The 27013-nt window shown below is 39.8% G+C and overlaps 1 protein-coding gene across 1 annotated transcript in view; it reads left to right on the top strand.

Moving 5' to 3' along the window:
* NECAB1 (N-terminal EF-hand calcium binding protein 1) overlaps window positions 1–27013 on the top strand; it is a gene marked incomplete at both ends in the record, with an annotated part of 152462 nt that overhangs the window by 90096 nt on the left and 35353 nt on the right. The window contains one exon of the mRNA XM_080938763.1: window positions 11895–12031. Coding sequence (XP_080794889.1) covers window positions 11895–12031 — 137 coding nt within the window. The remainder of the gene's footprint in view (window positions 1–11894; window positions 12032–27013) is intronic.

Below are 27013 nucleotides of genomic sequence, written 5' to 3'. Positions count from 1 at the left end.
TTCTATTTTTTTTTTAAATCTTGGTGATGAAAAAATGCATTGGTAGGCACGAGGAGCTCACATTGCACTTACCTGTGTCTGAGGTTTGCCTTTTAGCAATAATGTTTCAGTTGCTTGATTTGGCACAGAAAACCTGTGTCGAATATGAAACTAGGAAGTAAAATTATTAGACAACTGTACAGTAATCTAAAGACACTCGACATACCATTGCTTTTGATAAACTGTTGCCTAAAAACTGTAACTTTTCTGAGAAAAAATCTTCAAGGCTGATATGACTGGAGTCTCTCTATGGAAGAGTGATGTGTTTGGGGAAAATTTGCTTCCTTCCTTACCTCCTCTGCTTAAGCAGAAGTTCTTCTGCCATCTAGAAAATGTTTTCTTTCCATTTGAATTATTTATTCACAGCCCAAATAGCTCTCCTGCAGTAGTGTCCTTGTTGGTAGCTGAACAAGCAAGACCCTTTTGGTTTCTGCTGGTTCCTGGGACAGGAGTAGGCTGACATCATCAATAAGATGTGCTTGATTAGACGCCCTTTGAAAAATGGGCATCAGAGAAAGCATACCTGTGTTCTCCTGCCCTGTGCACGTCTCTTCAATCTGTGTGAGTCACTTTGAAAATGAAGGATCTGAATGTAGGTCTCTCTTACTGGTTACCCATGAAATATAGGGGGGCTGTCATTTTCGGATTCTAACTCTTATATATATATAAAACTAATAATGTGACATATATATATATATATATATATATATATATATATATATATATATATATATATATATATATATATATATATCATGTATTTTGTTTCGTTCAAAGTCCTACTGGGCCAAAGTATTGGCTATTTGTCATTTGAAGAAGTTAATCATTCTTGGGGCTATTTTTTTGTGAGTGAAACCTTAGGAAATACATCAGTGTTCTAACCACAGACAGGCCGCGGGAGCGAATGGGATGGAGAACTTGGCAAGTTCTCAGGTTATTCCTCCCACACCATGGTGCTGAAGAATGACCACGACATTTTAATACTCAGTTATTTGTTCTGTCTCAAAACTCGCTCAGATGAAAGAGAAGAAGAATTTGTCTTGAAAACAAAAACAAAAAAAAAAAAAAAAAGACCAAATGTGGTATTTTGAAAATACATTTCTGTCTAGCAATTCAGTGACTTGGACATGTTAACTGAAGGCATTATAGCACCGTGATTAAAATAGCAGTATCCATCTGACGCTGAGCTGATTAGCAGGAGTCGAAGAGGCTGCTTGTTGCCCTTGGGGTTATGTTTGCTTCAGCCTTGTCTTATACTTATTTGTTCTGTGAGCTCAAGATGACAACCAAAGGGGGAAAAATGTGTTAACAGGAAGTTAGATAGCATTATGCTTACCAGAAAGCAAGTAATATTTTATAATTAACAAATGTAAGTGGAGCCTAATTCACGGATGAATATAGGCTAGCAGTCTTTGTCCCCAAAAAAAGCACCATTTGGTACCGTGTTACGCTTCAGAGACGTGTAGGCTAGTCGTTGAGGAGATAGCATATGAGGGTGATAGAAATTACTGATTTAGAAGTGTTTACACACTTTCTTGCCCTACTGCCTGCCAAGAAGTCCCATATTTTACAGCCTATATCTGTCTATTCCCACAGCTGTTCAAATAGATGAAAATAGCTTATCTCCACCAGATTGCTTCTCACACAGATCTTGACCTTTTTATTGTTGGATGAAACAAGAGCAGGAAGGCAGAACTAATCAAGTGGAGAGCCTAGTGATTTTAAGGCAAACACCCTGAAAGTGACTCCTCGCTTCCCCAGATCAAGAAACAGAATGCTACCAGCAGCTGCAGGAGCCTTTGCGCATGCTCTGGCCCAGGCCTACTCCTTCCTGCCTTCCCTGAGCATAACCACCAACTGCTCAATACGGTCATCACATCCTTGAGATTCACTGCGACTTTGTCACATGGATGCTTCGTTACTTTTACATTGCAGGTTGTCAAAGCCTATTTTATTTACTTACTTTCTCGCTATGTCTATAACAGATCAGCTGAATTGTGCACTCAGTTCAGGCATTGCTGGTTCCTAGCGATGGGAGCGTGATCCTCTGAACTCGGTGTTTGCGTCAAATGCTTAGCCAAGCTTATCGTTCATTGGATAAGGCGGGCCAGAGAGTGCTTTTCATCAGTTCGCACAAACTGTGGGCCATGTGTTTTGATAGCAACAGCCTTTGACACTGAATGCCGAAATCAGAGTGCGTAAGGTCCAGGTCTGGCCACAGTCTACCAACTACCGATTACATGTGGTCTATGAACCCAGCCAGACTTTTCATTTAAAAAGGTTCTATGGCTGCTTGCATACTCCGGTGGCAGGATAATGACCCTTTCTTCAAAGAGCCTAAAATCCACTGTAGGAAACCCGCATCTTTCTTCTAGACACGGCTTGCCTATATTTAGAACCTAAATCATCACTGTTCAAAGACTCTTTAGATGTTTTGGATCTCTACATAAGGGTGGTTTATTGAGTCCCTGAGAATTCATAGTAATGTCAGAGTTCTCAAGTGTTGACAATTCATTAGATCATGGGGCACAGGAAGATTTGCATCTTAGAAGTCAATTTTTTCTAAAATCCTTAGATAAAACAAGCTGTTTCTTATATTTTTCTAACATAAAACGATGGCTTTTTGAAAAGTGTGATTAATTTTTATTTGATATGCAGTTTTCCCCTTTTGTTTTGTTTTTTTATTATTATTTGTTAATTTATTCATTTCCCATCCTGATCACTGCCGCCCCCTCCCAGTCACCCCATCCCACAATCTCTCTACCAATCACCCTCCCCTTCTTTTCTGAGAAGGTCCTACCCCCACCCCCACCCCAGGTATCAGGTCTCTGCAGGACTGGGTACATCCTCTCCCACTAAGGCCAAAGGACAGCTGAGCTAGAAGAACACATCCCACAGACAGGCAGCAGCTTTTGAGATAGTCCCTGTTCCAGTTGTTCAGAGACCACATGAAGATTGAAGTGCACATCTGCGCTCTCTCTCTCTCTCTCTCTCTCTCTCTCTCTCTCTCTCTCTCTCTCTCTGTGTGTGTGTGTGTGTGTGTGTGTGTGTGTGTGTGTGTGTGTAGAGGCCTAGGTCCAGTTCATGTATGCTCTTTATTTAATAGGTGGTTCAGTCTCTGAGAACCCCAAAGATCCGGCATAGTTGACTCTGTTGCTCTTCCTGTAGAATTCCTATCCCTTTGGGGCCCATAATCCTTCCTCCATAAGAGTCTTCCATAACTCTTCCATAAGAGTCCCCAAGCTCCATCCAATACCTGGCTGTGGTGTCTGCATCTGTCCAAGTCAGCTGCTGGATGGAGCCTCTCAGAGAACAGCCTTGCTAGGCTCCTGTCTGCAGGCACAATAGAGTATCATTCATAGCGTCAGGGATTGGTGCTTGTCCATGGGATGAGTCTCTAGTTGGGAATGGGCCAGCCATTCTTTCCGTCTCTGCTCCATCCTCTGTATCTGCATTTCTGTAGACACGCTCGACTTAGGATAAAAATTTCTGTGTGTGGGATGGTGTCTCTATAGCTGGAGTTGCTGCCGAGCTATAGGAGGTGGTCTCTTTAGGTTCCATATCCCCAGTGCTGTGAGCCACAGCTAAGGTCAGCCCCCATTGATTCTTGGGCACATTTTCTAGATGCCCCCTACCTGCCAATCTCTGAGTTACATGATTTTGTGTGTGTGTGTGTGTGTGTGTGTGTGTGTGTGTGTGTACAAAAAAAATTCTTTATCTCTCTCTATCTCTCCCTCCCCCTCCCCCTCCCCTTCCCCCCCCTTCTCCAGGGCCTTGATATGTAGCCTAGTCTGGCTTAAAATTCACTATTCTCCTTCCTCAACCTCACAGGCATGTGCCATTTTGCTTTGCCTTTTCAAGTCCTGTAGTGTGTTTTTCTAAACTTCCTTACATGTAGCATGCAGATATTTAATGAGGACTCCCTTTTATTTCCAGGAAACATTCTTTTTTCTTTGGTTTGCTTGTCAGGTTTGTTTTTTGAGGCAGAGTTTCTCTGTATAGCTTTGGCTGTCCAGAAATTCACTATATAGCCCAGGCTAGCACCCAAGATCTGCCTGCCTCTGCCTCTTGAGTGTACACCACACCAGCCTCTCAGGGAATTGTTCTTAAACACTAGAATCTGGTGCTTCTCTAACTAAACACTAGAATTCCTCTGCTGAATTCAGATTAGCTCCTTTCGAATTACATCATTGATAAGTTGACTGTTCTTTGACTTCTGCATTAATCACTTTCATTCATTTCCCTTTCTTTTCTTGGCTATTTTTTTAAGTATTTCTCCTTTTTCTCTTTCTTATGTAGGTATTGTGCATGGTCATTTGGCGTTTTTTTATTCCTTCTAACTTAGGCTCTCTATCTTGTCCAGTACTCGGAGCTATGTGTTCTAACTTCTGTGATACTGAACAGGGGACTGAACCTGGGTGGTAGAAGTTGGGCCCACATTGCTTAAGAAGGCAAGAAAGTTTAACCAAACATTTAAGATTCTAGAAAGAGAAGAAGAAAACATAGTAAAATCAGAGACAGAAAGGAATTGGGAAAGGATCCTGAACCATGAGACATTTATTCAAAGGAAATGAAAGACAATATTTAGAGGAGGCAAAAGGAGATGCTAGAAACATGGCTGGATTAATCAGTTGCACCCCATGTATTTATTCATAGTAAGAGGAAAATCAAAGGTATAAAGATGCTGTGATTGACTCCACAGAGTCTTTTTGCCACAGAACTCTACATTTTAAACTCCATACTCCTCAAAGAAAATTGTGCATATCACAGTTCAGATCTGCATACCACGTCTATACATAAAATATGTATTACAGAAAGCAAGGCAGAAGCTATGCAGTAAACAATGTAGGTATATGGCCCTGAAAACACACGTGCAAGTAATATTAAACTCATATTATATAGACTGAGTAGGTTGTATTTATGTATTTAGGAGTGTCTGAGTGTGTCAGTGTGTGCATGTGTTTATGTGTGTGTGTGTGTGTGTGTGTCTGTGTGTGTAACAACAGTTAAAAGAAAAAAGGTCATGAATTTGAAAGAGAGCTAGGAAGAATAGATGAGAAGGTGTAGATGTAAGAAAGAAGAGAAAATGATGTAATTATATCTCAATAGATTTTTGAAAATTAAAAATTTTAAATGAAAATGCAGATAAAATAATTCCAGACTGGTTTATATAGGAAAGCCACTACACACCTAGTGCGAAGTGTGTGCTTATCTTCACAGTAATTGTGATATATCCTATTACTGTGGCAGATAGATTTAGGTTTTTTTAAATTGTGGGCTCCTTATAATTTGTGACACCCTTCTTCATGATTATTAATAGAGATAGTAAACATTTATCAAAATCTATGAGCTAGACAACAAGTGCACTTCCCATGGCTTTCTTCATGACCCTTGAAGCAACCTGTGAGAACTATTCTTAACCATTATGAGAACTTTGAAGGCTAGGACATTTTTGTAAGTTCACACAGTTGTCAAGTGGCACAAGTACAGACTAGGCCTCCTGTGGCCATCTTCAGAGACTCCCTTTTTGTGTTTTGTTTTAGAATGTATTTATTTTTGAGACTATAATATACTGGAATCATTTCCCCTTCCCTTTCCTCCTTTTAAAGTTGTATGAATGGCTAACAATTTTCACCTAATGATTCAATTTATGTAACAGTTATCAACGACTTGAGTAAACATTATTCAGAGCTCAGGAATACATTCAGCTTTCATTTCTCTGTAACCTTTCTAATAGAGAGGGAGACTGGACAATGTCTGAAAATAAAGTGCCTCACACAAAAGCCGTGTGGGCTATGAAGCCTTGTTTCAGAAGCAGTAGCAGTAGCCTGGCCAGCTGCGATCATGTCTGATATCCTGGACAGGGAGACATTGTGACTGGGTTCCACTAACTTGATTAAGTTTCAAATACAGCAAATACAGACGAGCAAGTCTAATGATCTAGCTGCTCTGTTTAACTGAGATGACTCATACTGGGTCGATGTGCAGGGTTCTCTCGCTGAGAAATCATCTTGCAGTTATGAAGCACAGGCAGTAAGTACCCTAAGAAACACAATCTTCAGGTCAACATCAAACACTAGGAAAAAACTAGACTTCAGATGCTGGCATTTTTGGCTTCCCAAAGGCAAAAATGGGAATTTTAGTAATATGTGGCTAACAATGTCTACCTAATAATTCAATTTATGTGACAATTACCAATGACTTGAGTAAACATAATTTGGATCTAAGAAGAATCTAGACACCCAGTGTCTATACCTTGCCTATAGATGCTTTATAGATTCTTGGAAGTTGTGTCCTTCATTCCTCAAACAATATATTTTGCTCAAATGAGCATGTGCCAAATACCAACACTCCAGCCCTCTGTGGAGACAAGAAGGCAAAGATCCCTTTGTTTCTTCATGATTTGTTGAGAACGAGAGTTCCAGGTTTTGACATTTTCTAACTTGTTATCTATTTAATTTTACATCTGCTTCTTTGCCACTGCCTTCCAAACGAACATCTGCGCGTATGTGGGAGAACGGAAGAAGGTTGGATGTGAGCCACCTGGGTCTGCAGTCTCCGAGCATGGGGTCCAGAGGGAAGAAAGGAGAGAAGACTAACAAATGGTCCAAAGACTAAAATGAGGACAAACAGTCTGCTGAGAGCAAAGCAGTATTTCCCTTTATAGAAGATCCGCATGGCCAGGCAAAGCAGGCAGTGGTATATACAGACAGCAAGAGCCACACGTGTACGAGAGGCAGCTGGTGTCTGCAAGCATCCAGAACACTCAGAGCTCAGACATTCCTTCTGCATCTCAAGGTCCTTATGCAGTGTCCTGTTTGTCACATGATCTTTCACCATTTCTGCAGCAGCCGATGTGAGCCAGGAGCTGTTCTGAACACTTGGGAAACAGATGAAAAAGATACAGTCTTTACACATAAGGACTTGACAGAGATTACAGTACAAAATTCCCAGTGTAGAGAAAAGCTCCAGGAACAACGAGAAGGAAGAAGGATTGTTTGAAAACAAATGATGATTCCAAGTCAGTAAAGGCCAGGAAAACAACTCGGCCTGGGAGGACCAATAGAAATGTTACACGTCAAGGTTTTCTTTAACTTAGCTGACCTTTCACCTTTCACTTAATGGTCTCTAGTGCTACTATAATTTCATTTTTTTCTTGTGGCTGAATGAAATCCCATGTGTATTCCCTGTTTATTTATCTGTTGGTGAGCGTCTCAACCAGTTCTGTTTCCTGAGTGTTGTGAATAGTGTAGCATGGTATAAGGACTCAGAATCAGTCAGGTATATGCCCAGGGATGATCACGTGGTAGCCCTACTTTCAGACAAATACTGCCTAGTCTATGCCATAAGCATGACATAGATTCAAACGTGTGTATGTGTGTGCACATGCGTGTGGTGTGTGTGTGAGGTGTGTGTGTGTGTGTTAGAGAGGGGGGGAGGGAGAGGGAGGGAGAGAGAGAGAGAGAGAGAGCTAGAAAGGGAACCATATAGGGGAGAGTGAAATATCGAGGGACTGAGAGGCTGAGAAAGAGAGGGTACTAGAATTGCATGTGACATGAAAGCAGAAGGTGGGGGTACTGAGCAGGAGGGTACTGAGGGGGGAGGGGGGAAGGAATAGCAGTGGGGAGGATAAAAATGCCCTCATAAGATATATTACTTTGTATGCTAACAAGAATTAGTTTGAATTTTTAATAGAAGACAAGTTATTGATTCTCCTCATACCTAGGAGTGGCATATAACAGCAACTCTTAGTAACTGATTTAAAGTCTTAATCTCCAAAAGGCTAATCTCAACCACTGTCCTTGACAATGTCAAGCTCTCAACCTTTCTGTCCGACATTCTCTTGCATCTCAGAGCACTCCATGATGTTATCAGAGAGTGTCACCAGGGTGCCATGGAAGAGTGAGGATAAAATAATGCCCGTATTGCTTTGGTGTGATGATGATGAGAAAGCCTCAGTGATCTGATTTCAGTTTTCCTTAAATGGCTAGCTTTATGGTCAGCTTTAGAAAGGACCTCCATAACATACCTACTCCCCAAGGCTTGGGGAGCATCAGATAATACAGGGCAGAAAGAATGCAAGAGCCAGGGAATAAGGAGACGGTCTCCTGGGCATGGCATGCCGTCACACTCATGAGTCATAGTAACCACAAGATCCAGCCTGTCAACATCCCAGCATAGTGACAGAGAAGCATGTAAGGCCCCATCTGTAGCAAAAGAGACAGTAGTAGTTAATACATGATAAACGATGGAGACTAGCTTTTGTTCAGAGGGTGTAGTTACTGGCAAGTCTCCATGATCCAGTAATAGGCCCATACCTATACAAACACAGGCAACCTTTATTAAACTCCAGGGAGTTTAAAAGCATGAAATCAGTGGGAAGATATGTTGTTCCAAATGCGGTATGAAGCAGATAAGAGAGGGAAATGGGAGGGGTGTTGAATTGATAAAAATATGTCATATATGTATTTTTAAAGTATCTAAATTCATTGCAGTCTTTATATAGAGAAACACAATATCAACATAATAAAAGGTTAAGGTAGACATTTAATTCTAAAACACAACACTTATATATTAAATGAGTATTTACCTTAATCATATGTACTTGCCATTTCCTGTGTCTAGGAAGCTTTAAAAAAAAAAAAAAAAATCAATGACCCAAGTGTTGGCATTGGCTAACTTAAAAAAACAAAGAGACAAACAAAAATCAAAACTCTTCTTTTTCTAGCTCTGACATGACAGTGACAAATATTTAGCATTTAAATGGAAAAAAAAAATAATGCCAACCCTGTGGCCACAGCTCACTAAATGTATTGTTTCTTCTCTGTTCAGTGCTTTCTGCAAATGGGTGTGAGCTTGCCGTCCTACTCAGGACTAGTCATAGTTTACACAAAGACGCAGATGAGCTGGCATAATCTCTGACTGCGCAACTGTGTCTTGCATTCAGTTTAATAAACTTTATTTTTACAGTATGTGTTGGTAAAATGGGAACAACTTCAGGGTGAGACTCAAACGCAGCATTTATTCCATGAGTACACTTTCTAGATCAATGGGAACAAAGCTCTCCTTGATTGAGAAATTTAAAAAACAAACAAACAAACAAATTCTGTGAAGCTTTGGCTGAAAAACTTAGTCACCTCCGAGATCAAATGAGATATTTTGTGTATTTTAACTCAATTCAACTTGTCCAGAGTTCTTATATCTATTGTAAGCATGGGACATTGCATTTTATATTAATCTTATTAAGTAGAGTTTAAGGACAGTTTTGAATTCTTAACTAAGGCTTCCTGGTTGGTGGATAAAACAACTTTTTCCTAGATTTTCAACTAAAAAAATGGATTTTTTAAAAGACTGATAATTGAAAATTCACTAAATAAAATTTTCTGTGATGTTATTCTGTGGACTGGAAAAAATGAGGTAATTTATATCAGGACAACAGCAAATACTTTATAATTTAGAGTCGATAGAAGCACAGAGTATTTTCAATTTGTAAAACATGCTGGACTCATTTAGCCTGATTTGCAAGTGAGGAAGGTGAGGTCCCAAAAGGTTAAGCAACGACACTTCATTTCTCTCCATTTGCAGCCACACCTGGTAATTCCCCAGAACATCATGACTCATGGCAGCATCTCATCATTTTATTTGTTTTGGTTTTATATTTTACACCATAAAAATGTATCACTTTGTTTAGGGACAGAAGCAAATAAATATTTTTATTGGCTGAATGGAAGTATAGCCTTCCCACCAGAACTAGTTACTGCTGTGCCACTGTGAGCAGACCATCGGACACAGACAGTTTCAAAGGGAAAGATTTAGCTCATGATGGAGTGGGGAAGACAAAGGCCAAGAAGAAAGTCCATGGTACTGCTAGCAGTGAACCAAGGAGCAGGTAGTGACCAGAACCAGGAAGCCGATATCACCTTCAAGGCCCATCACTAGTGACATACTTCCTCCAGCTTCGACTTGGTCCTCATCTCCCAAAGGTTGCATGACATCTTAAAGTAACTCTACCAATTGGGAAACAGACATTCCAAGCCTGCCTCTTGGGGATATTGAGCCATAGCAGCACCAAGAAGCTAAAATCTCAGATTTAGTTGGTTTCTTGTTCTGAAAAGGTGACTCTGTTTCCATTTCATTCCTGCTAACCTGACTGCTTTCTTCTTCTTCTTCTTCTTCTTCTTCTTCTTCTTCTTCTTCTTCTTCTTCTTCTTCTTCTTCTTCTTCTTCTTCTTCTTCTTCTTCTTCTTCTTTTCTTCTTCTTCTTCTTCTTCTTCTTCTTCTTCTTCTTCTTCCTCTTCCTCTTCCTCTTCCTCTTCCTCTTCCTCTTCCTCTTCCTCTTCCTCTTCCTCTTCTTCTTCTTCTTCTTCTTCTTCTTCTTCTTCTTCTTCTTCTTCTTCTTCTTCTTCTTCTTCTTCTCCTTCTCCTTCTCCTTCTCCTTCTCCTTCTCCTTCTCCTTCTCCTTCTCCTTCTCCTTCTCTTTCTCCTTCTCCTTCTCCTTCTTCTTCTTCTTCCTCTTCCTCTTCTTTCTCCTCCTCCTCTTCTTTTAGTCTTCTTTCATACATTACATTCTGAGGAAATTAAGTTTCCCCTCCTCCCTTTCCTCCCCTTCCTCCCAATCCTGCTCTCCCACCTCCCCTGCCCCGATCCACTCTCAATTTCCCTTCAGTAAAGAGCAGGCCTTGGGATCTCAACCAAACTTGTCATATCAAGTTGCAGTAAGGCAGGGAACAAACCTTGTATCAAGACTGGAAGGATGAAGAAAGCAAGCCAAAGGAAGGAAAGAGGTTCCCAAAGCAAGCAAAAGAGTCAGATATAAACCTACTTTAGCTGTTAAGAGTCCCACAAGAACACAAAGCTACAGAACCATAACATAACATATATGTATGCTCAGACCCCTACAGGGTCCAAGATTGTTGCTTCAGTTTCTGAGAGCCCCTATGAACCCTGGTTAGTTGATTCTGTGGGCAGTTTTCTTATTTTTTTTTTTTAACTCTTCTGGCTCCTACAAACTTCCCTGCCCCTCTTCTGCAAGTAGCAATGAAAATAATTTTGTGGTTGGGGTCAACACAACATGAGGAACTGAATTAAAGAGTCACAGCATTAGGAAGATTTCGAACCATTAATCTAGTTAATTAATCACTAATTAATCACTCACCTGCCATAAGAAGCAAGTGGCAACTGCCATGGCCACATCAGCCTGTGGCTAGTGACTGCTGGAATACTTGGAACCCTTGTGATAGAACTTAGCTGCAGACAGTCTTTAACATTGTTGAGCAGACTGAACAGATTAAATAAACTTTAAATGTTCCAAGCCTAACATTTCCCAGATTTTAAAATAACTACACCTAACTTCTCTGTCTTCCCTGAAATACAGATCAAGTGTGGTAAACGTATCAAGAATGAATTAAGGTATTTGTTGAAGCATGATTATATTTTGTGGATGAAAAGAGAAAATGCATGCTACTGTAGTTATTATTTACATGAAACAGAACAAAGTAAATCATTACATTACAAATGTTACATTCTAACGTTTTTCCGGAAACCTTTTCTTTTCCCAGGTATATCTATTAATTGATCTAATACTTAATCTATTACTTAATAATGCTAAAGGTTTGTCCTTTTGCTAAACCTGCAGCAGGTACAATGAGATGAGATATAGTCTAATCAGTTTTTGAACTCAGCTTCTGGCATGTGGACAGAGTCCTACCACAGACTTCTGGGCTAACAACTCTTTCCTCTCCATTTTCCCTTTCAGGATTAGTCTGAGACTTGTTGGGGGTGGGGAGGACCTTTTCCTGAAGGTTTGTCTCTACTAAACACAAAACTTCTGATTGCATCTGTTTTGTAACCTACAGGACTACCAAGAAGCCTCCAATTTGGAACAATTTGTCACTCGATTTTTGTTAAAGGAGACTTTGAATCAGTTGCAGTCTCTCCAGAACTCTCTGGAATGCGCCATGGAAACTACTGAAGAGCAAACCCGTCAAGAAAGGTAGCCAATGTTCTCCTTATCCCCAACGATGCCATACTTATAGGAAGGCAGTTGAAGGGTTTTCTGCTTATTCTAGACAAAGTTGAATTGATAGATTTTAAGATATACTAAAAAAACCTCCGTAGGCTATTTGCTTTGAAAGAAGAAAATCTCACCCCTTTAAATTTATTATTTTATTGTTACATTTCAAATCTTGTTCCTCTTCCCAGTCTCCCCTGTGTAAACTCCTCATCCTGCCCCCTCCCATTTACCCCTAAGAGAGTAAATCCCCCCACAACCCTTTAGCATCCTTCAACTCAGAGGGAGCAAGTCTCCACAGAACCAAAAGCCTCCCCTCCCACTGATGCCAGACAAGGCCATCCTCTGCTACATTCCAGCTGGAGCCATGGGTCCCTCCATGTGTACTCTTTGGTTGGTGGTTTAGTCCCTGGGAGCTCTGGGTGGTCAGGATAATTGATGTTGCTCTTCCTATAAAGTTGCAAACCCCTTCAGCTCCTTCAGTCCTTTCCCTGACTCTTCCATTGGGGTGTCTGGGATCATTTCCATGATTAGCTATGAGTATCTGTAGTCAGATGCAGGCGCAGCCTCTCAGAGAACAGCCATACCAGGTTCCTGAGCACTTCCTCCCATCAGCAGTAGTGTCTGGGTTTGGAGTCTGCAGATGGGATGGATCCCAAGGTAGGATGGTTTTTGAGATGGGTAGATGGCCCTGTCCCTCAACTGGGGTCATACCTATCTACTGAAGGGGGTCTCTTCAGATTCTATCTCCCCTCTGTTGTCTATTTTCACTAATGTCATCCCCTTTGGCTACTGGGAACTTCTTGATTCCCTGATGTCTGACACTTTCTAGTGATCACCCTCCCTGTTCCCCACCTCCCACTGCTACATATTTTATTCATTCTCCTGAACCTCCAGCCTTCTCTCCTGTCTCTTCCTAATCCTGCCCCCCTTTTTTCCTCTTTCCCTTCTCTCCCAGATCCTTCTCTTCTTCCTCCTGCTATGATTATTTTGTTTTCCTTTATAAGTAATATTGAAACATTCACACTTTGGTCATCCTTCTTGTTAATATGCACTTATGCACTTATCCTCCCTCCCCTTGCTTCTATGAAGATGCTCCCACTCCCAGAAACCCACACTAACCTCATTACTCTGGCATTCCCCTACACTAGGGAAACAAGCCTTCACAGCGGCAAGGGCTTCTCCTCCTAATGATGCCAGACATGCCATCTTCTGCTATGTTTGCTGCTGGAGCCATGGGTCCCTCCATGTGCACTCACTGATTGATGATGTAGTCCCTAGGAAATCTGGGGTGTATAGTTGGTTGATATTGTTGTTCTTCCTATAGGGTTACAACCCTCTTTAGCTCCTTCAATTCTATTTCTAAGTCCTCCATTGGGATTCCCATGCTCAGTCCGATGGTTAGCTGCAAGCATCCTCATCTGTATCATCAGTAAGGCTCTGGCAGAGCTTCTCAGCAGAATGAGTAACTGGGTTTGGTGGCTGCATATGGGATGGAACTCCAAGTAAGGCACTCTCTGGATGACCTTTTCTTCAGTCCCTGCTCCACTCTTTGTCCCTTTATATCCTCCAGTGAGTATTTTGTTCTCCCTTCTAAGAAGGACTGAAGCATCCACATTTTGGTCTTCATCCTTCTTTTTGACCTTCATGTGGTCTGTGAATTGCTTCTTGGGTATTCGGAGGTTTGGTGCTAGTATATGCTTATCAATGAGTGGATATTTTGTTTGTTCTTTTGTTACTGAATTACCTCATCAGGATATTTTCTAGTTCCATTCATTTGCCTGAGAATTTCATAAAGCCACTGTTTTGAATAACTAAGTAGTACTCCATTATATAAATGTACCACATTTTCTGTATCCATTCTTCTGTTGAAGGATATCTAGATTCTTTCCAGTTTCTGACTATGATAAATAAGGCTGCTATGAACATAGTGGGGCATGTGTTCTTGTTCTATGTTGGAGCATTTTTGTAATGGTGTACCTATATCTTCAGGTAGAAATATTTTTAATTGAGGAACTGCCAGACTGATTTCCAGAGTGGTTGTACCAGCTTGCAATCTTAACAATAGGGGAGTGTTCCTCTTTCTCCACATCCTTACCAGTACCTGCTATCACCTGAGTTTTTGATCTTAGCCATTCTGACTGATGTGAGGTGGAATCTCGAGGTCATTTTGATTTGCATTTTCATGATATCTAAGGATGTTAAACATTTCTGCAGGTGCTTCTCAGGAATTTGAGATTCCTCAGTTGAGAATTATTTGTTTAGCTGTTTCTCATTTTTAATAGAGTTATTTGGTTTTCTGGAGTCTAACTCCTTGAGACCTTTGTATATTTTGGATATTAGCCCTCTGTCAGATATAGGGTTAGTAAAGATCTTTTCCCAATCTGTGTGTTGCTGTTTTGTACTGTTGACAGCATCCTTTACTTTACAAAAAGCTTATCAATTTTATGAGGTCTCCTTTGTCTATAGTTGAACTTAAAACCTGAGCCATTAGTGTTCTGTTAAAGAAAATTTGCCCTGTACCTATGTGTTCAAGGTTAATACCTAATTTCTCTTCTATTAGACTCATCATATCTGGTTTTATATGGAGATTCTTGATCCACTTGTTCTTAAACTTTGTATGAAATAAAAATGGATCGATTTGCATTCTTGTATATGTAAACTGCCAGTTGAACCAGTACCAATGGAAGGTTTTGGCTTCTTTGTCAAAGATCAAGTGACCATAGATGTGAGGGTTTATTTCTGAGTCTTCAAATCTATTCCATTGATCCACCGGCCTGTGTCTGTACCAATATCATGCAGTTTTTATCACTATTGCTCTGTAGTATAGACATCAGAGATGGTTATTCTCCCAGAAGTTCTTTTCTTGTTGAAAGTTGTTTTTACTCTCCTTGGTTATTTGTTGTTCCAGATGAAGTTATGAATTGCTCTTTCTATCTCTGTGAAGACTTGGGATGGAATATTGATGGGTATTTGTGTGGTTTAATAAAAATTACGAAATGTTCCTTCTGTTTCTATTCTGTAAGAAAGTTTGAGAAGTATTGGTATTAGACCTTCTTTGAAGGTCTGATAAAATACTGCACTAAAACCATCTGGCCCTAGTTCTTTTTGGTTAAAAGACTTTTAAATTTTTATTAGATATTCTCTGTATGTACATTTTAAATGTTATATCCTTTACCCCAATCTCCTCTCTCCTCCTCCTTAACTTGTTTGCATGAAGGTGCTCCCTCTCCCAATCACCCTCTCCACCTCAGTGACTTGGCTGATAATGATGTTGTTCTTCCCATGAGAGTGCAAATCTTTTGGCTATTTTAGTTCTTTCTCTAGCTTTTTTTATTGAGGTCCCCATGGTCAGTCTGATGTTTAGCTGCAAGCATCCTCATCTATATCTGTATGACTCTGGGAGAGCCTCTGAGGAGACATCATATCTGGTTCCTGCAAGTAAACACTTCTTGGCATTAGCAATAGTGCTTGGGATTGATGGCTGAATATGGGGTGCTTCTCCAGGTGAGGCAGTCTCTGTAGATCTTTTTTTCAATCCCTGCTCCTCTATTTGGCCTTGTATTTCCTCCCCTGTTTTGTTCTCCTTTCTAAGAAGGACTGAGGCATCCACAATCTGATCTTCCTTCTTTTTGAGCTTCATAAGTTGTGTGGATGGTTTCTTGGGTATTCTGAGCTCTTTTGGGGGGGGGTAGTATTTGCTTATAAGTGAGTACATACTATGAGTTTTCTTTTGTGACTGGGTTACCTCGCTCACTTAAGATGTTAGCTTTAAGTTTCATCCATTTGCCTAGGAATTCATGAATTTGTTATTTTTAATGGCTGAGTAGTACTCAATTTTGTATATGTATCACAATTTCTAAATCCATTCCTCTGTTGAAAAATCTGGGTTCTTTTCAGCTTCTGGCTATTATAAATAAGATTACTATGAACATTGTTGAGCAAGTATTCTTGTTAGATATTGGAGCTACTTTTGGGTATATGCCCAGGAGTGGTATAGCTGGGTCCTCAAGTAGCACTATATTTAATTTTCTGAGGAACTGCCAGACTGATTTCCAGAGTGGTTGCAACACTTTACAATCCCACAGTGGAGGAGTGTTCCTTTTTTTCCACATTCATACCAGCATCTGCTGTCATGAGAGTTTTTAATCTTAGCCATTCTGACTGGTGTGAGGTGGAATCTTAGGGTTGTTTTGATTTGAATTTCCCTAATGACTAGGGATGATGAGCATTTCTTTAGGTGCTTTTCAGCCATTTGATATTCCTCAACTGAGAAGTCTCTGTTCAACTCTGTACCAAATTTTTTAACAGGATTCTTTGATTCTCTAGGGAATAGCTTCTTGAGTTACTTGTACATATTGGATACTAGCCCTCTATCAGATGTAGGATTGGTAAAGATATTTTCTTAATCTGTTGGTTGCCATTTTGTCCTTTTGACAGTGCCCTTGGCCTTACAGAAGCTTTACAATTTCATGAGGTCCCATTTGTCAATTCTTGATCTCAGATAGGCCATTGGTGTTCTGTTCAGAAAATTTTCCTTTGTTCCTATGTGTTCTAAGTTCTTGTCCACTTTCTGTTCTATTAGTTTTAGTGTGCCTGGTTTTATGTGGATGTTTTTGATCCACTTGGGCTTGAGCTTTGTATAAGGAGATAAGAAGGGACCAATTTGCATTCTTCTGCTTGCTGACTGCCAGTTGAACCAGCACCATTTGTTGAAGAAGCTGTCCTTTTTTCATTGAATGTTTTTAACTCCTTTGTCAAAGACCACTTTTTTTAAGAGTGAAATAGTCTGTAGATATCTGTAAAATCCATTTGGTTCATAAATTCTATTAGTTTCACAATGTCTCTATTTACTTTCTGTTTCCATGATTCTTACTTGGGTGAGAGTGGGATGTTGAAGTCTCCCACTATTAGTGTGTGAGGTGCAATGTATGCTTTAAGCTTTAGTGGCATTTCTTTTACAAATTACAGTACCTTTACATTTTGAGAACAGATGTTCATAAATAAGAGTTTATTCTGTTGGATTTTTTTTTTCCTTTGATGAGTATAAAGTGCCCTTCACCATCTCATTTGCTAACTTTTGGTTGAAAGTGTATTTTATTGGCTATTAGAATGGCTACTCCAGATGTTTCTTGGAACCATTTGCTTTGAATTTTTTCCAGCCTTTTACTCTGAGGTAGTGTCTGTCTTTGTCACTGAGGTGTGTTTTCTGTGTGTGCTAATTGCTTCTTCCTGTTTACAAATCCAGTCTGTTAGCTTATGTCTTTTTATTGGGGAATTGAGACCGTTGATGTTGAAGTTAAAAACCAATGATTGTTGCCTCCTGCTATTTTTGTTATGAGAGGTGCTATTTTGTTGTTATTGTGTTTTTATGGTTAGTTTCTTTTGGGATTGTTGTAAGAAAATTAATTTCTTGGGTTTTTCCCCCTTTGGGTGTAGCTTCCTTCTTTGTGTTGAACTTTTCCTTCTATTTTCCTCTATAGGGCTGGATTATGGAAAGATGTTGTTTAAATTTGGTTTTGTCATGGAATATCTTATTTTCTCCATCTATGGTAATTGAGAGTTTTGCTGGATATAGTAAGTAGCCTGGGCTGGCACTTTTGTTCTCTTAGTATTTGTATGACATCAGCCCAAAATCTTCTGACTTTTAGAGTCTCTGTTGAGAAGTCTGTTGCAATTCTTATTGGTCTGCATTTATATGTTACTTGACCTCTTTCCCTTACTACTTTTAATATTTTTCTTTGTTCTGTTCATTTAGCTTTTTGATTATTATGTTGTGGGAGGAATTTCTTTTCTGGTACAATCTATTTGTGTTTCTGTAGGCTTCTTGTATGTTTGTTGGCACCTCTTTCTTTAGGTTAGGGTAGTTTTACTCCATAATTTTGTTGAAGATGTTTACTAGTTCTTTGATTTGGGAATCATCACTCTTCTATACCTATTATTTTTAGGGTTAGTCTTTTCATTGTTTCCTGGATTTCTTGAAGGTTTTGAGTTAGGAGCTTTTTGCTTTTTGTGGAATCCTCTACAACTGAGATTCTTTTATCTCTTGTATTCTGTTAGTAATGCTTGCATCTGTGAAGTATACTCCATTTTCTAGATTTTCCATCTTCAGGATTGTCTTCCTATGTGTTTTCTTTAATGTTTCTATTTCCATTTTTAGATCCTGGATGGTTTTGTTCAATTCCTTCACCTGTTTGTGTTTTCCAGTAATTCTTTAAGAGATTCATGTCTTTCCTCTTTAAGGGCTTCTATTTGTTTAACTGTGTTCTCCTATATTTCTTTAATGAAGTTATTCATGTCCTTCTTAAAGTCCTCTATCATCTTCATGAGATGGGATTTTAGATATGAATCTTGCTTTACAGGTATGTTGGGATATCCAGGGCTTGCTGTGGTGGAAGAATTGGGTTATAATAGTGTCAAGTAGCATTGTTTTCTGCTGATTATGTTCTTGCACTTGCCCCCAGAAACAGGTGTAAATCATAAGAAACTCTCTGGCTGGGTGGGGATTCCTGTGCCTCCTGAGTCTTAGGAGAAGTCCATGTTAGGCCAGGTATTGGCGTAATGGTTGGGGCCTCACCTGTGATCCTGCATGTATCAGACCTCTTGGATGTCAATCTCTCCCACAGGGTTCTCTTTTTCCCTTCTATAGTTATTTCCTGCAAGCATAAGCCTCACCCAGAGCCGCACACCCACCGTAAATGTTTAATGAACAAAATTATTTTCTTGTGTTAGGCTTGTGCCTCCAACCAGAAGCTGCACAGCAGCTGTGTTTAATGGGAAGGAACAAAATAATACAGAGTTTAAGAAAAATAAGTGTAAGACATTGGAGGATTAATGAACCTTTTACTTCCAGATTTATAGCTCCAAAACTGCTAGAGTAATGGGAACTATCACAGGTCTCTTGACAGTGTGGGGAGAGCTGTGATACAGAATTTAACTACAGCATCAAGGGATACCCAGGCCCAACCCCATTCTGAGAAAATCTCAGGAGTTTCTGAATAAATTCATTTTATAATATGGAGGAAAATGTTCACCACTACGGGTCTGTGCCCATTATATTCATTGTGGATTTTCTGGTGATTCAGAAAGAAGCATTTATTAGCCCTAGAAGGCTATGTGTTCTTTCCGAGGGTCACATTTTCCTACCTGCTGTTACCAAAGGTCAACATGAGCGGAGCTCCCAGAACCAGCACCAGTGACAGAATTACAGTAAGAGGGAGGCTGTCCGGTCCCAGGGTATCAATCAACACAGCCTTGGCAAAGCTTTCTAGGCAGAGAAGCCTTGAACTGGGTCTTTAGGAGGACTTTGAGAGGCAAAATGATAGTCTGTATGGAAGGGATGTGTTCTAGCCCACCCCACATTGGATACCTGTCATCTAGCTAGCTTTTCTGGCCTTTTTTGTTTTTGTTTTGGATGCTTCACAATTCCTTGTCTATAAAGCCTTCATGTCCCCCACCAAGTGTTCTAGGTGTGCCTTGTATTCCTACTTAATTAGCTCAGATTTGTACTTACTCATCGTCCCCATTAGTCTTTGTATCTCTGCGTACCAGGGCCTTCACATTGCTATGTTCTACTTGTTAAACAAACAGAGCTGAATGAATGGGAGTGAACCCAACAGAAGAGCAGCAGGGCAGGGACAATAAGGAGGCTAATCCTTCTGCTATCTGGGAAATCTTAAAAGCTAGCCGGATGTATTGGAAGTTAATTATATCATAGGTTTGGTGACGGTGGTTATAAAAGGCCAATGAAACCAAGACTTAAAGAAAATTAGGCTAGCAACTATATATAGTAATATTTGTATGAGAAAAGAACAAAGTAAAGAGAGGCCAAAACAGGATTTACCAAACTCCTCAGTTTTCAATATCACAAAAGAGAATTCAATGATACCTTACATAGTCAATAGCTGTAAGCTGTGGGTTTCATTAAAATTCCCAAGGTTACAATAATTTTCTTCCTCTTTAGCATCCATATTACTTTAGAATTTAATGTTTGTGAAACCAAGGGATACAAACTTGTTGAGAAGGATGCAATCTAGAGAAAACATCTCTTCCTTCTAGAAGCCCCAGGCAGAATCACACAACATCGTTCATCCTGCAATAATGAATCAGACATGCTGGGCTGAGCATAATGTCTGTGCCCATTCATGTGAAAATGGCAATTTCAGAGAGGGGGATATACACAGCTGGAATGTCAGAGAGGTGACTCTTGGATGGCATCTCCTACCATCTCTGTATCTGCTCAGGCAAACTGGCTAAGTGGGAGCCACTTTAATTCCCTGTCTTTTGAAAGAGCCTAATAGCTAATGGCAAGAGAAATGATTATGTGATGTGAACGGTACCCTGGAGAGGAGCCCTGGACTATTGCATAAACCCTCCTTCCCACAAGCTTCATTTCCTAAATACAGTGCAATTGTATGTGGATTTTCTTTGTATAATGGAATCCTTAAGTTAGCTCTGTTTTCCAAGTTCCTTCCAAAAGCAGAGATGCAAATGATTCCCTCTGGGCTTGAAAGTCATTCTTTACTTTTGATCACTGTCTAGTATAGAAGGGGAAAAAAAGGCTTTTAGGCTTTTAGTTCCACCCACAAGTGATTGCAAATATTTCTATGGCTTATGATCCCCTAGCTTGGTCAGAGAAAAGCTGCCCTGTTGCTGTGTTTCCGAAGCACAGGGTTTATGCTGTAGGAAAATCCATAAGAAAAATTAAATACTGGAAACTTAATACATCTGAGTGTCTTTGTTGTTGTTCTCTGCCTAAACTTTCAAAACTGACATTTTAAAAGCCTGGATAAAAGAGTCATGAACACTCACACGGTAAAGGGAAGAAAAGCCCAACCCCAAAACTAGAAATCTTAAAAGAAGGTATAATGTGGTTTAAAAGCCCTGGGAAAGCAATGCTCACAGACTGTGTAAGAAGAAGGTATGCTGTGGTGAGACCAAAGAACCCTGGGATGCTGGAGGATCAACAGAGCCATATGGAACTGGCTGTGAGCTGAAACGGACACCGGTGTATTGTGGGAATCCCTATCAGAGGTTTGCAGTGATTGTTTCTTTCCAGTCTGGAGAATCTTAGAGGTCCAAACATGTAAACCAAGTACAACAGGAGCAGGACCCAAAGTGGAAGATAAAACACAAAGGCCTTCATCCTAACCACGACATCTAAAACCCCTTTGTATGCCGTTTCCAGATCACAGACATCAAGACACAGAGTGTTCAGTTAGGGGATACTTCTGGAATAACAGAGCAATCTAAGATAAAGTCAGAGTCAAACCTATGAATAGGCTTAAAGACTACGATGGAAGATGTGACTTGACTAATAATGGCAGTGCATACAGAAATGCCAACTTATACCACTCCTGGGCATATACCCAAAAGATGATCCAACATATAACAAGAACACATACTCCACTATGTTCATAACAGCTTTATTTATAATGGCCAGAATCTGGGAAGAACCAGATGTTCTTCAACAGAGGAATGGATACAGAAAATATGGTACATTTACACAATGGAGTACTACTCAGCTATTAAAAACAATGAATTCATGAAATTCTTAGGCAAATGGATGGAATTAGAAAATATCATCCAGAGTGAGGTAACCCAATCACAAAAGCTCACATGGTATGCACTCACTGATAAGTGGATATCAGCCCGAAAGCTTGGATTATCCAAGATACAGCTCAGAGACCACATGAAGCTCAAGAAGAAGGAAAACCAAAGTGCAGATGCTTCAGTCCTTCTCAGATGGGGGAACAAAATATCCACAGGAGGAAATATGGAGACAAAGTTTTAAGCAGAGACTGAAACAAAGGCCATCCAGAGACTCCCCCACCTGGGGATGGGCTGGACAACATTGCTGATGCCAAGAAATACATGTTCACAGTAGCCTGGTGTAGCTGTCTCCTGAGAGACTCTGCCACATCATGAGAAATACAGAGGCGGATGCTCACAGCCAACCATATATCTGAGAAAGAGGTCCCCCATGGAGGAGTTAGAGAAGGAATTGAAGGAGCTGAAAGGGTTTGCAACCCCATAAGAATAGGAATTTCAATCAACCATAGCTCCCAGGGACTAAACCGCTATCCTAAGAGTACACATGGATGGACCCATGACTCCAGCTGCATATGTGTCAGAGGGTGGCCTTGTTGGGCATCAATGGGAAGGGAAATCCTTGGTTCTGCCAATGCTCAGTGCCCCAGTGTAGGGGGATGTCAGGGTGAGGAGGCAGAAGGGGGTGTGTGGGTCAGTGAACACCCTCGTAGAAGCTGGGAAAGGGGGAATGAAATAGGGGTTTTATGGAGGGGAAACTGGGAAAAGGGATAACATTTGAAATGGAAATAAAATATATCCAATTAAAAAAAAAGAAAGAAAAATCTAAGTTGTCATGGCAATAAAAAATATAAAGGCCAGCCTTTTAAGTCCTCATTCTGGAATGTAGTAGGAGGGGTGTTGCAAAGGAAAGCACAAAGCAAGCACAAAACAAAACCAGAAGAAACAGAAACTGTTAAGGATTTTGGAACCACCATCAAACTTAATTCAGATTATAATTAGCCATATTTATTAAAGCTCCTAGCAGGGCCATAGTCTAACCTAAATCAGAAACATAAAGTACAGAGGTAGGTGACAAAATGGCCTTTAAAGGAGAAACCACAAGAGCTGCTCTGTTCTGCCAAGATTAGATGGTCAAATTGACCTCAAGATAGTTCTTGAATGTCTCCACATGCAAGTTACAGAGGCCAAAACCAACAGTTAGTCATAGCAAGAACAAGCTATGGTCACTGGGTGGAGCTCAAGGGATTGGGCTTCTCAGCAAGTTGTCTTTTAAGAGCTTGCATCAGAAACAAGCAGCTCTAAGATACCAAGATGGATCAAAATGTCGTTTCTTTAGCCATCATAAAACAATTCTGAAAAAAAAAATCAAAAGACCCATCAAAAGGCAAACTTGTTACTAAAGGAAGAAGAATCTACAGCAGGCAACGAAGCTTTGTCTCAAACCTCCAAATTTGTAATTGTAAAAGTAAAATTCTTTAGGGAATATTTTAATATAAAATTATAAGAAAATCTTTACCAAGTAGCAAGAAAGAAAATATATGATTAGAAAACTAGAGAGAACGTTGAAGAGATCTTGGGTTTGTAAAATAGACGTTCTAAGAAAAGAACAAGGGTATCAAAAGAATAATTCAAAAAAGCTTTCAGAACAAGAGTGTGAGTCTTCAGCCTGGTAAATTGGTCTAAGAACTCATTATAATGATTTTTTAAAAAACTAATCTAACACTAAGGAATGCGATATGACATTTCAGAATATTACAGACAACGAAGTGCCCAGACATTCTAAGAAAGGAAAATCCAGGACATCTGGAAAGGATAAAGTTCTCTCTCTCTCTCTCTCTCTCTCTCTCTCTCTCTCTCTCTCTCTCTCTCTCTCTCTCTCTCTCTCTCTCTCCCTGTGTGTGTGTGTGTGTGTGTGTGTGTGCATGAATGTGTATATGTGTGCATGTGTGTGTGTGTGTGTGTGTGTATGTGTGTGTGTGTGACTGTCTCACTCTCAATCTTTCTCTTAATAAAACAAAAAGTAACACATTGGAACAGGATGACAAAACAAACAAGAGGAAGAAAGCCCAAAAGAAGGCGCGCACACACACACAATATATATATGCAGAGGACCTGGTTCTGACCATGCTGCCTTAGTCTCTGTGAGTTACTCCGAGCATCGCTCATGTTCATTTTGAGAGCTTTGTTTCCTCAGTGTCCTCCATCCACTCTGGTTCTTAAACTCTTTCTGCCTCCTATTCCACGGGGTTTCCTGAGGCCTGGTGGGAGGGTTGGATGGAGATATCTAGTCTAGAGTTGAGTATTCAAAGGTCTCTCAATCTCCTCATAATGTCTGGCTGTGGATCGCTCTGTATTTGTCCCTATCTGATGAAGGAGGGAGCTACTGATAATGACTTAACGAGGCACTGATCTATGAGAATAGTAAAATCTCATTAAGAATCATTTTATCACTCCATTATATTAAAGAACAGTAGTTTTTAGTTTTACCTTAGGGCCCTAGACTATCTAGTTTCAGGTTCTTGGTCACCCAAGCAGAATCAGGAATAGTTTTCAACCCACAGAGTGAGACTTCAGTCACTCAGAGATTGGTTGGTTACTCCCACAAGCTTTGTGTCACCATTACCCTAGCGTATCTTATAGACAGGACACCACTGTAAATCAAATATTTTGTAATGGGGTTGATATTTCTCTTTGGGTAGAATGCAGAATATCTTCCTGTACCAGAGACACTAGGACATGTAAGTAAGGTCTCTACATAGGCAACAGCTCAATATTTCCATGTTTAGTGAGTTGTCTAAGTGTTGTTTTTAGCAATGGAGCCTTGGCTGGGTTGTCTGGGGTTCCCATGGGATCTTTGTGGACAACTACTCAACTAGATGGAATCCAATCCAAATACTAAATCTTCCTTTTGTAACAAAAGTTATCTATATGGTGCTATGTTGACCCCATTAGTTGGCAGATTCATTTAGATCCCTTTCTCATATAACTTATTTCAATTATATATTAGATATATTAGGAAGCATCTACTGGTTTTGGTGTCCATACTGCCCCTCAAGTAGTCCTTAATTTTAGTTGTCTCACCCCATATTTTTACTCTTGTTACTCTCTCCACCTCACTCTCACTACCTTCCCACTTGATATCCCATCCCAGCCACTCCACTCATCTATAACGCCCTATTCTCTTCCCACGTCCTAGGAATATCTATCTGCCCACCACCCCAGGTCCCTCACCACCTCTGTAAACATACCTCTGTAGTTCCTTGGACCATAAAACAGTTAGCTTAGAGTTAATAGCTAATGTCCAGATATAAGGAAATACATACCGTATGTGTCTTTCTAGATCTGAGACACTCATTCCGTTACCCATTTTTTTTTCTAATTCCATCCATTTACCTTAAAATCCCATGGTTTCATTTTTTTGACAACTGAGTAATGCTCCCTTGCATAAATGTGCCCCATTTTCTTTATCCATACTTCTTTCTGTTAAGGGTGATCAAGGTTCTTTCCAGTTTTTAAATATTATGAATAAAGCATCAATGAACATGGTTGACCGGGTGACTCTGTGGTAGATAGGATAAGGCATCCTTTGGGTATATGCCCAAGAGTGGTGCAACTGAATCTTGAGGTATATTGATTCTCATCTTCTTGGCAAACCACCCCAATGATTTCCATGATGTCTACATGAGTTTGCACTCTCACCAGAAATGGCCAAGTTTTCCCCTATTCTACATTGCTGCCAGCATGAGTTTTCATTGATCTTATTGTTCCTAGCCATTCTGACTAATATAGGCTTGAAATACCAAAGTAGTTTTGACTTGTATTTCTCTGATGGTTAGGATGTTAAGCCTTTCCTGAAGTGCTTCTCAGACATTTGAGTTTCCTCTTTTGGAGAATTCTCTGTTTAGATCTGTGCTCCATTTCATTTGGATTATTGAGGGAAGTGTATATAGTTTTTAAGAGTTCTTTATATATTTTAAATATTAATCCTCTGTCATATGTGTAGTTGGTAAAAATCTTTTTTCCACTCTGTAGGATGCTACTTTGTCTGAATGACAGTGTCCTTTGCCTTACAGACGCTTTTCAGTTTCATAAGTTCCCATTTATTAATTATTGATTTTAGTGTCTGTGCTAATAATGTTCTGTTCAGAAAACCTTTTCCTGCACCAGTGAGTTCAAGGCTATTCCCTACTTTCTTTTCTAACAGTTTCAGTGTATCTGGTTTTATATTAAAGTCTGTAATGCACTTGGAGTGAAGTTTGTGCAGGGTGATGAGTATGGATCTAACTGGATTCTTCTACATGCAGACATTCCGTTTAAATAGCTCCATTTTTTTTAAACATGCTTTTTTCCCCAGTGTGTGTTTCTAGCCTCCTTATCAAAATGCAAGTTTCTATAACTATGTAGACTTTGGTCTTCAATTTGATTCTGCTAATTAACCTTCAAAGATTATGTGTGAGTGTGTGTGTGTGTGTGTGTGTGTGTGTGTGTGTGTGTGTGTATAAAACTTTGACTTTGAACTTTACATTTTGAATCCCCTTGATCTCCTTCAGCTGTCTTATTGTTCTAGCTAAGAATTCAAATATTATATTGAGTAGGTATGAAAAGTGGAAAACCTTATCTTGTTCTGGATTTTGGTGGGGTTGCTTTGCATTTTTCTCCATTTAAGTTGAGGTTGGCTATGGGCCTACTGTAATGTTACAGTTATGTCCCTTGTATCCCTATGCTCTTCAAGACTTTTATCATGAAGGAGTGTTTGATTTTGACAAAGGCCTTTTCTGCATCTAATGAAATGACCATGTGTTTTTTTTGTCTTTCGGTTTGGTTATATGGTGGATTACATTTATCAACTTACTCATGCTGAACCATTCCTGCATCTCTGGAAGGAAACTTACTTGATCATAGTAGATGCTCTTCTTCTAGATATATGATGTGTTCTTGTATTCAGTTTGTAAGTACTTTATTGTGATTTTTTTGCATCTATGTTCATTTTTAAAAATCGCCTGTGGCTCTCTTTTTTTCTTAGGTTTTAATGTGGTTTGGGTATCAGTAACTGTGGGTTCATAAAATTCTATGGTAAAATCATCTGATCCTAGAACATTTTGGGGGAGAAGATATTTCAATTACTGTTTCTATTTCATTAAGAGGTTTTAGGTATGTTTAAATTGGTTATCTGTTATTGATTTCACTTTGTTAAGTGGTATCTATTGAGAATATTATTTATTTTTTTAGATTTTTGAGATTGGTGGAGTATAAGTTTTTAAAGTATGTCCTTAAGATTCCCTGGATTCCAGAGACTGCCCCACCTGGGGATCCATCCCATATGCAGCCACCAAACCCAGACAATATTGCTGATGCTAAGAAGTGCATGCTTAGAGGAGCCTGATATAGCTGTCTCGTGAAAGGTTTTGCCAG

This window comes from Micromys minutus (genome assembly GCF_963924665.1).
Source record: "Micromys minutus genome assembly, chromosome: 26".
NCBI lineage: Eukaryota > Metazoa > Chordata > Mammalia > Rodentia > Muridae > Micromys > Micromys minutus.
The sequence above is the reverse complement of the archived record's forward strand: the minus strand, read 5'-3'. Positions and strand labels throughout refer to the sequence as shown.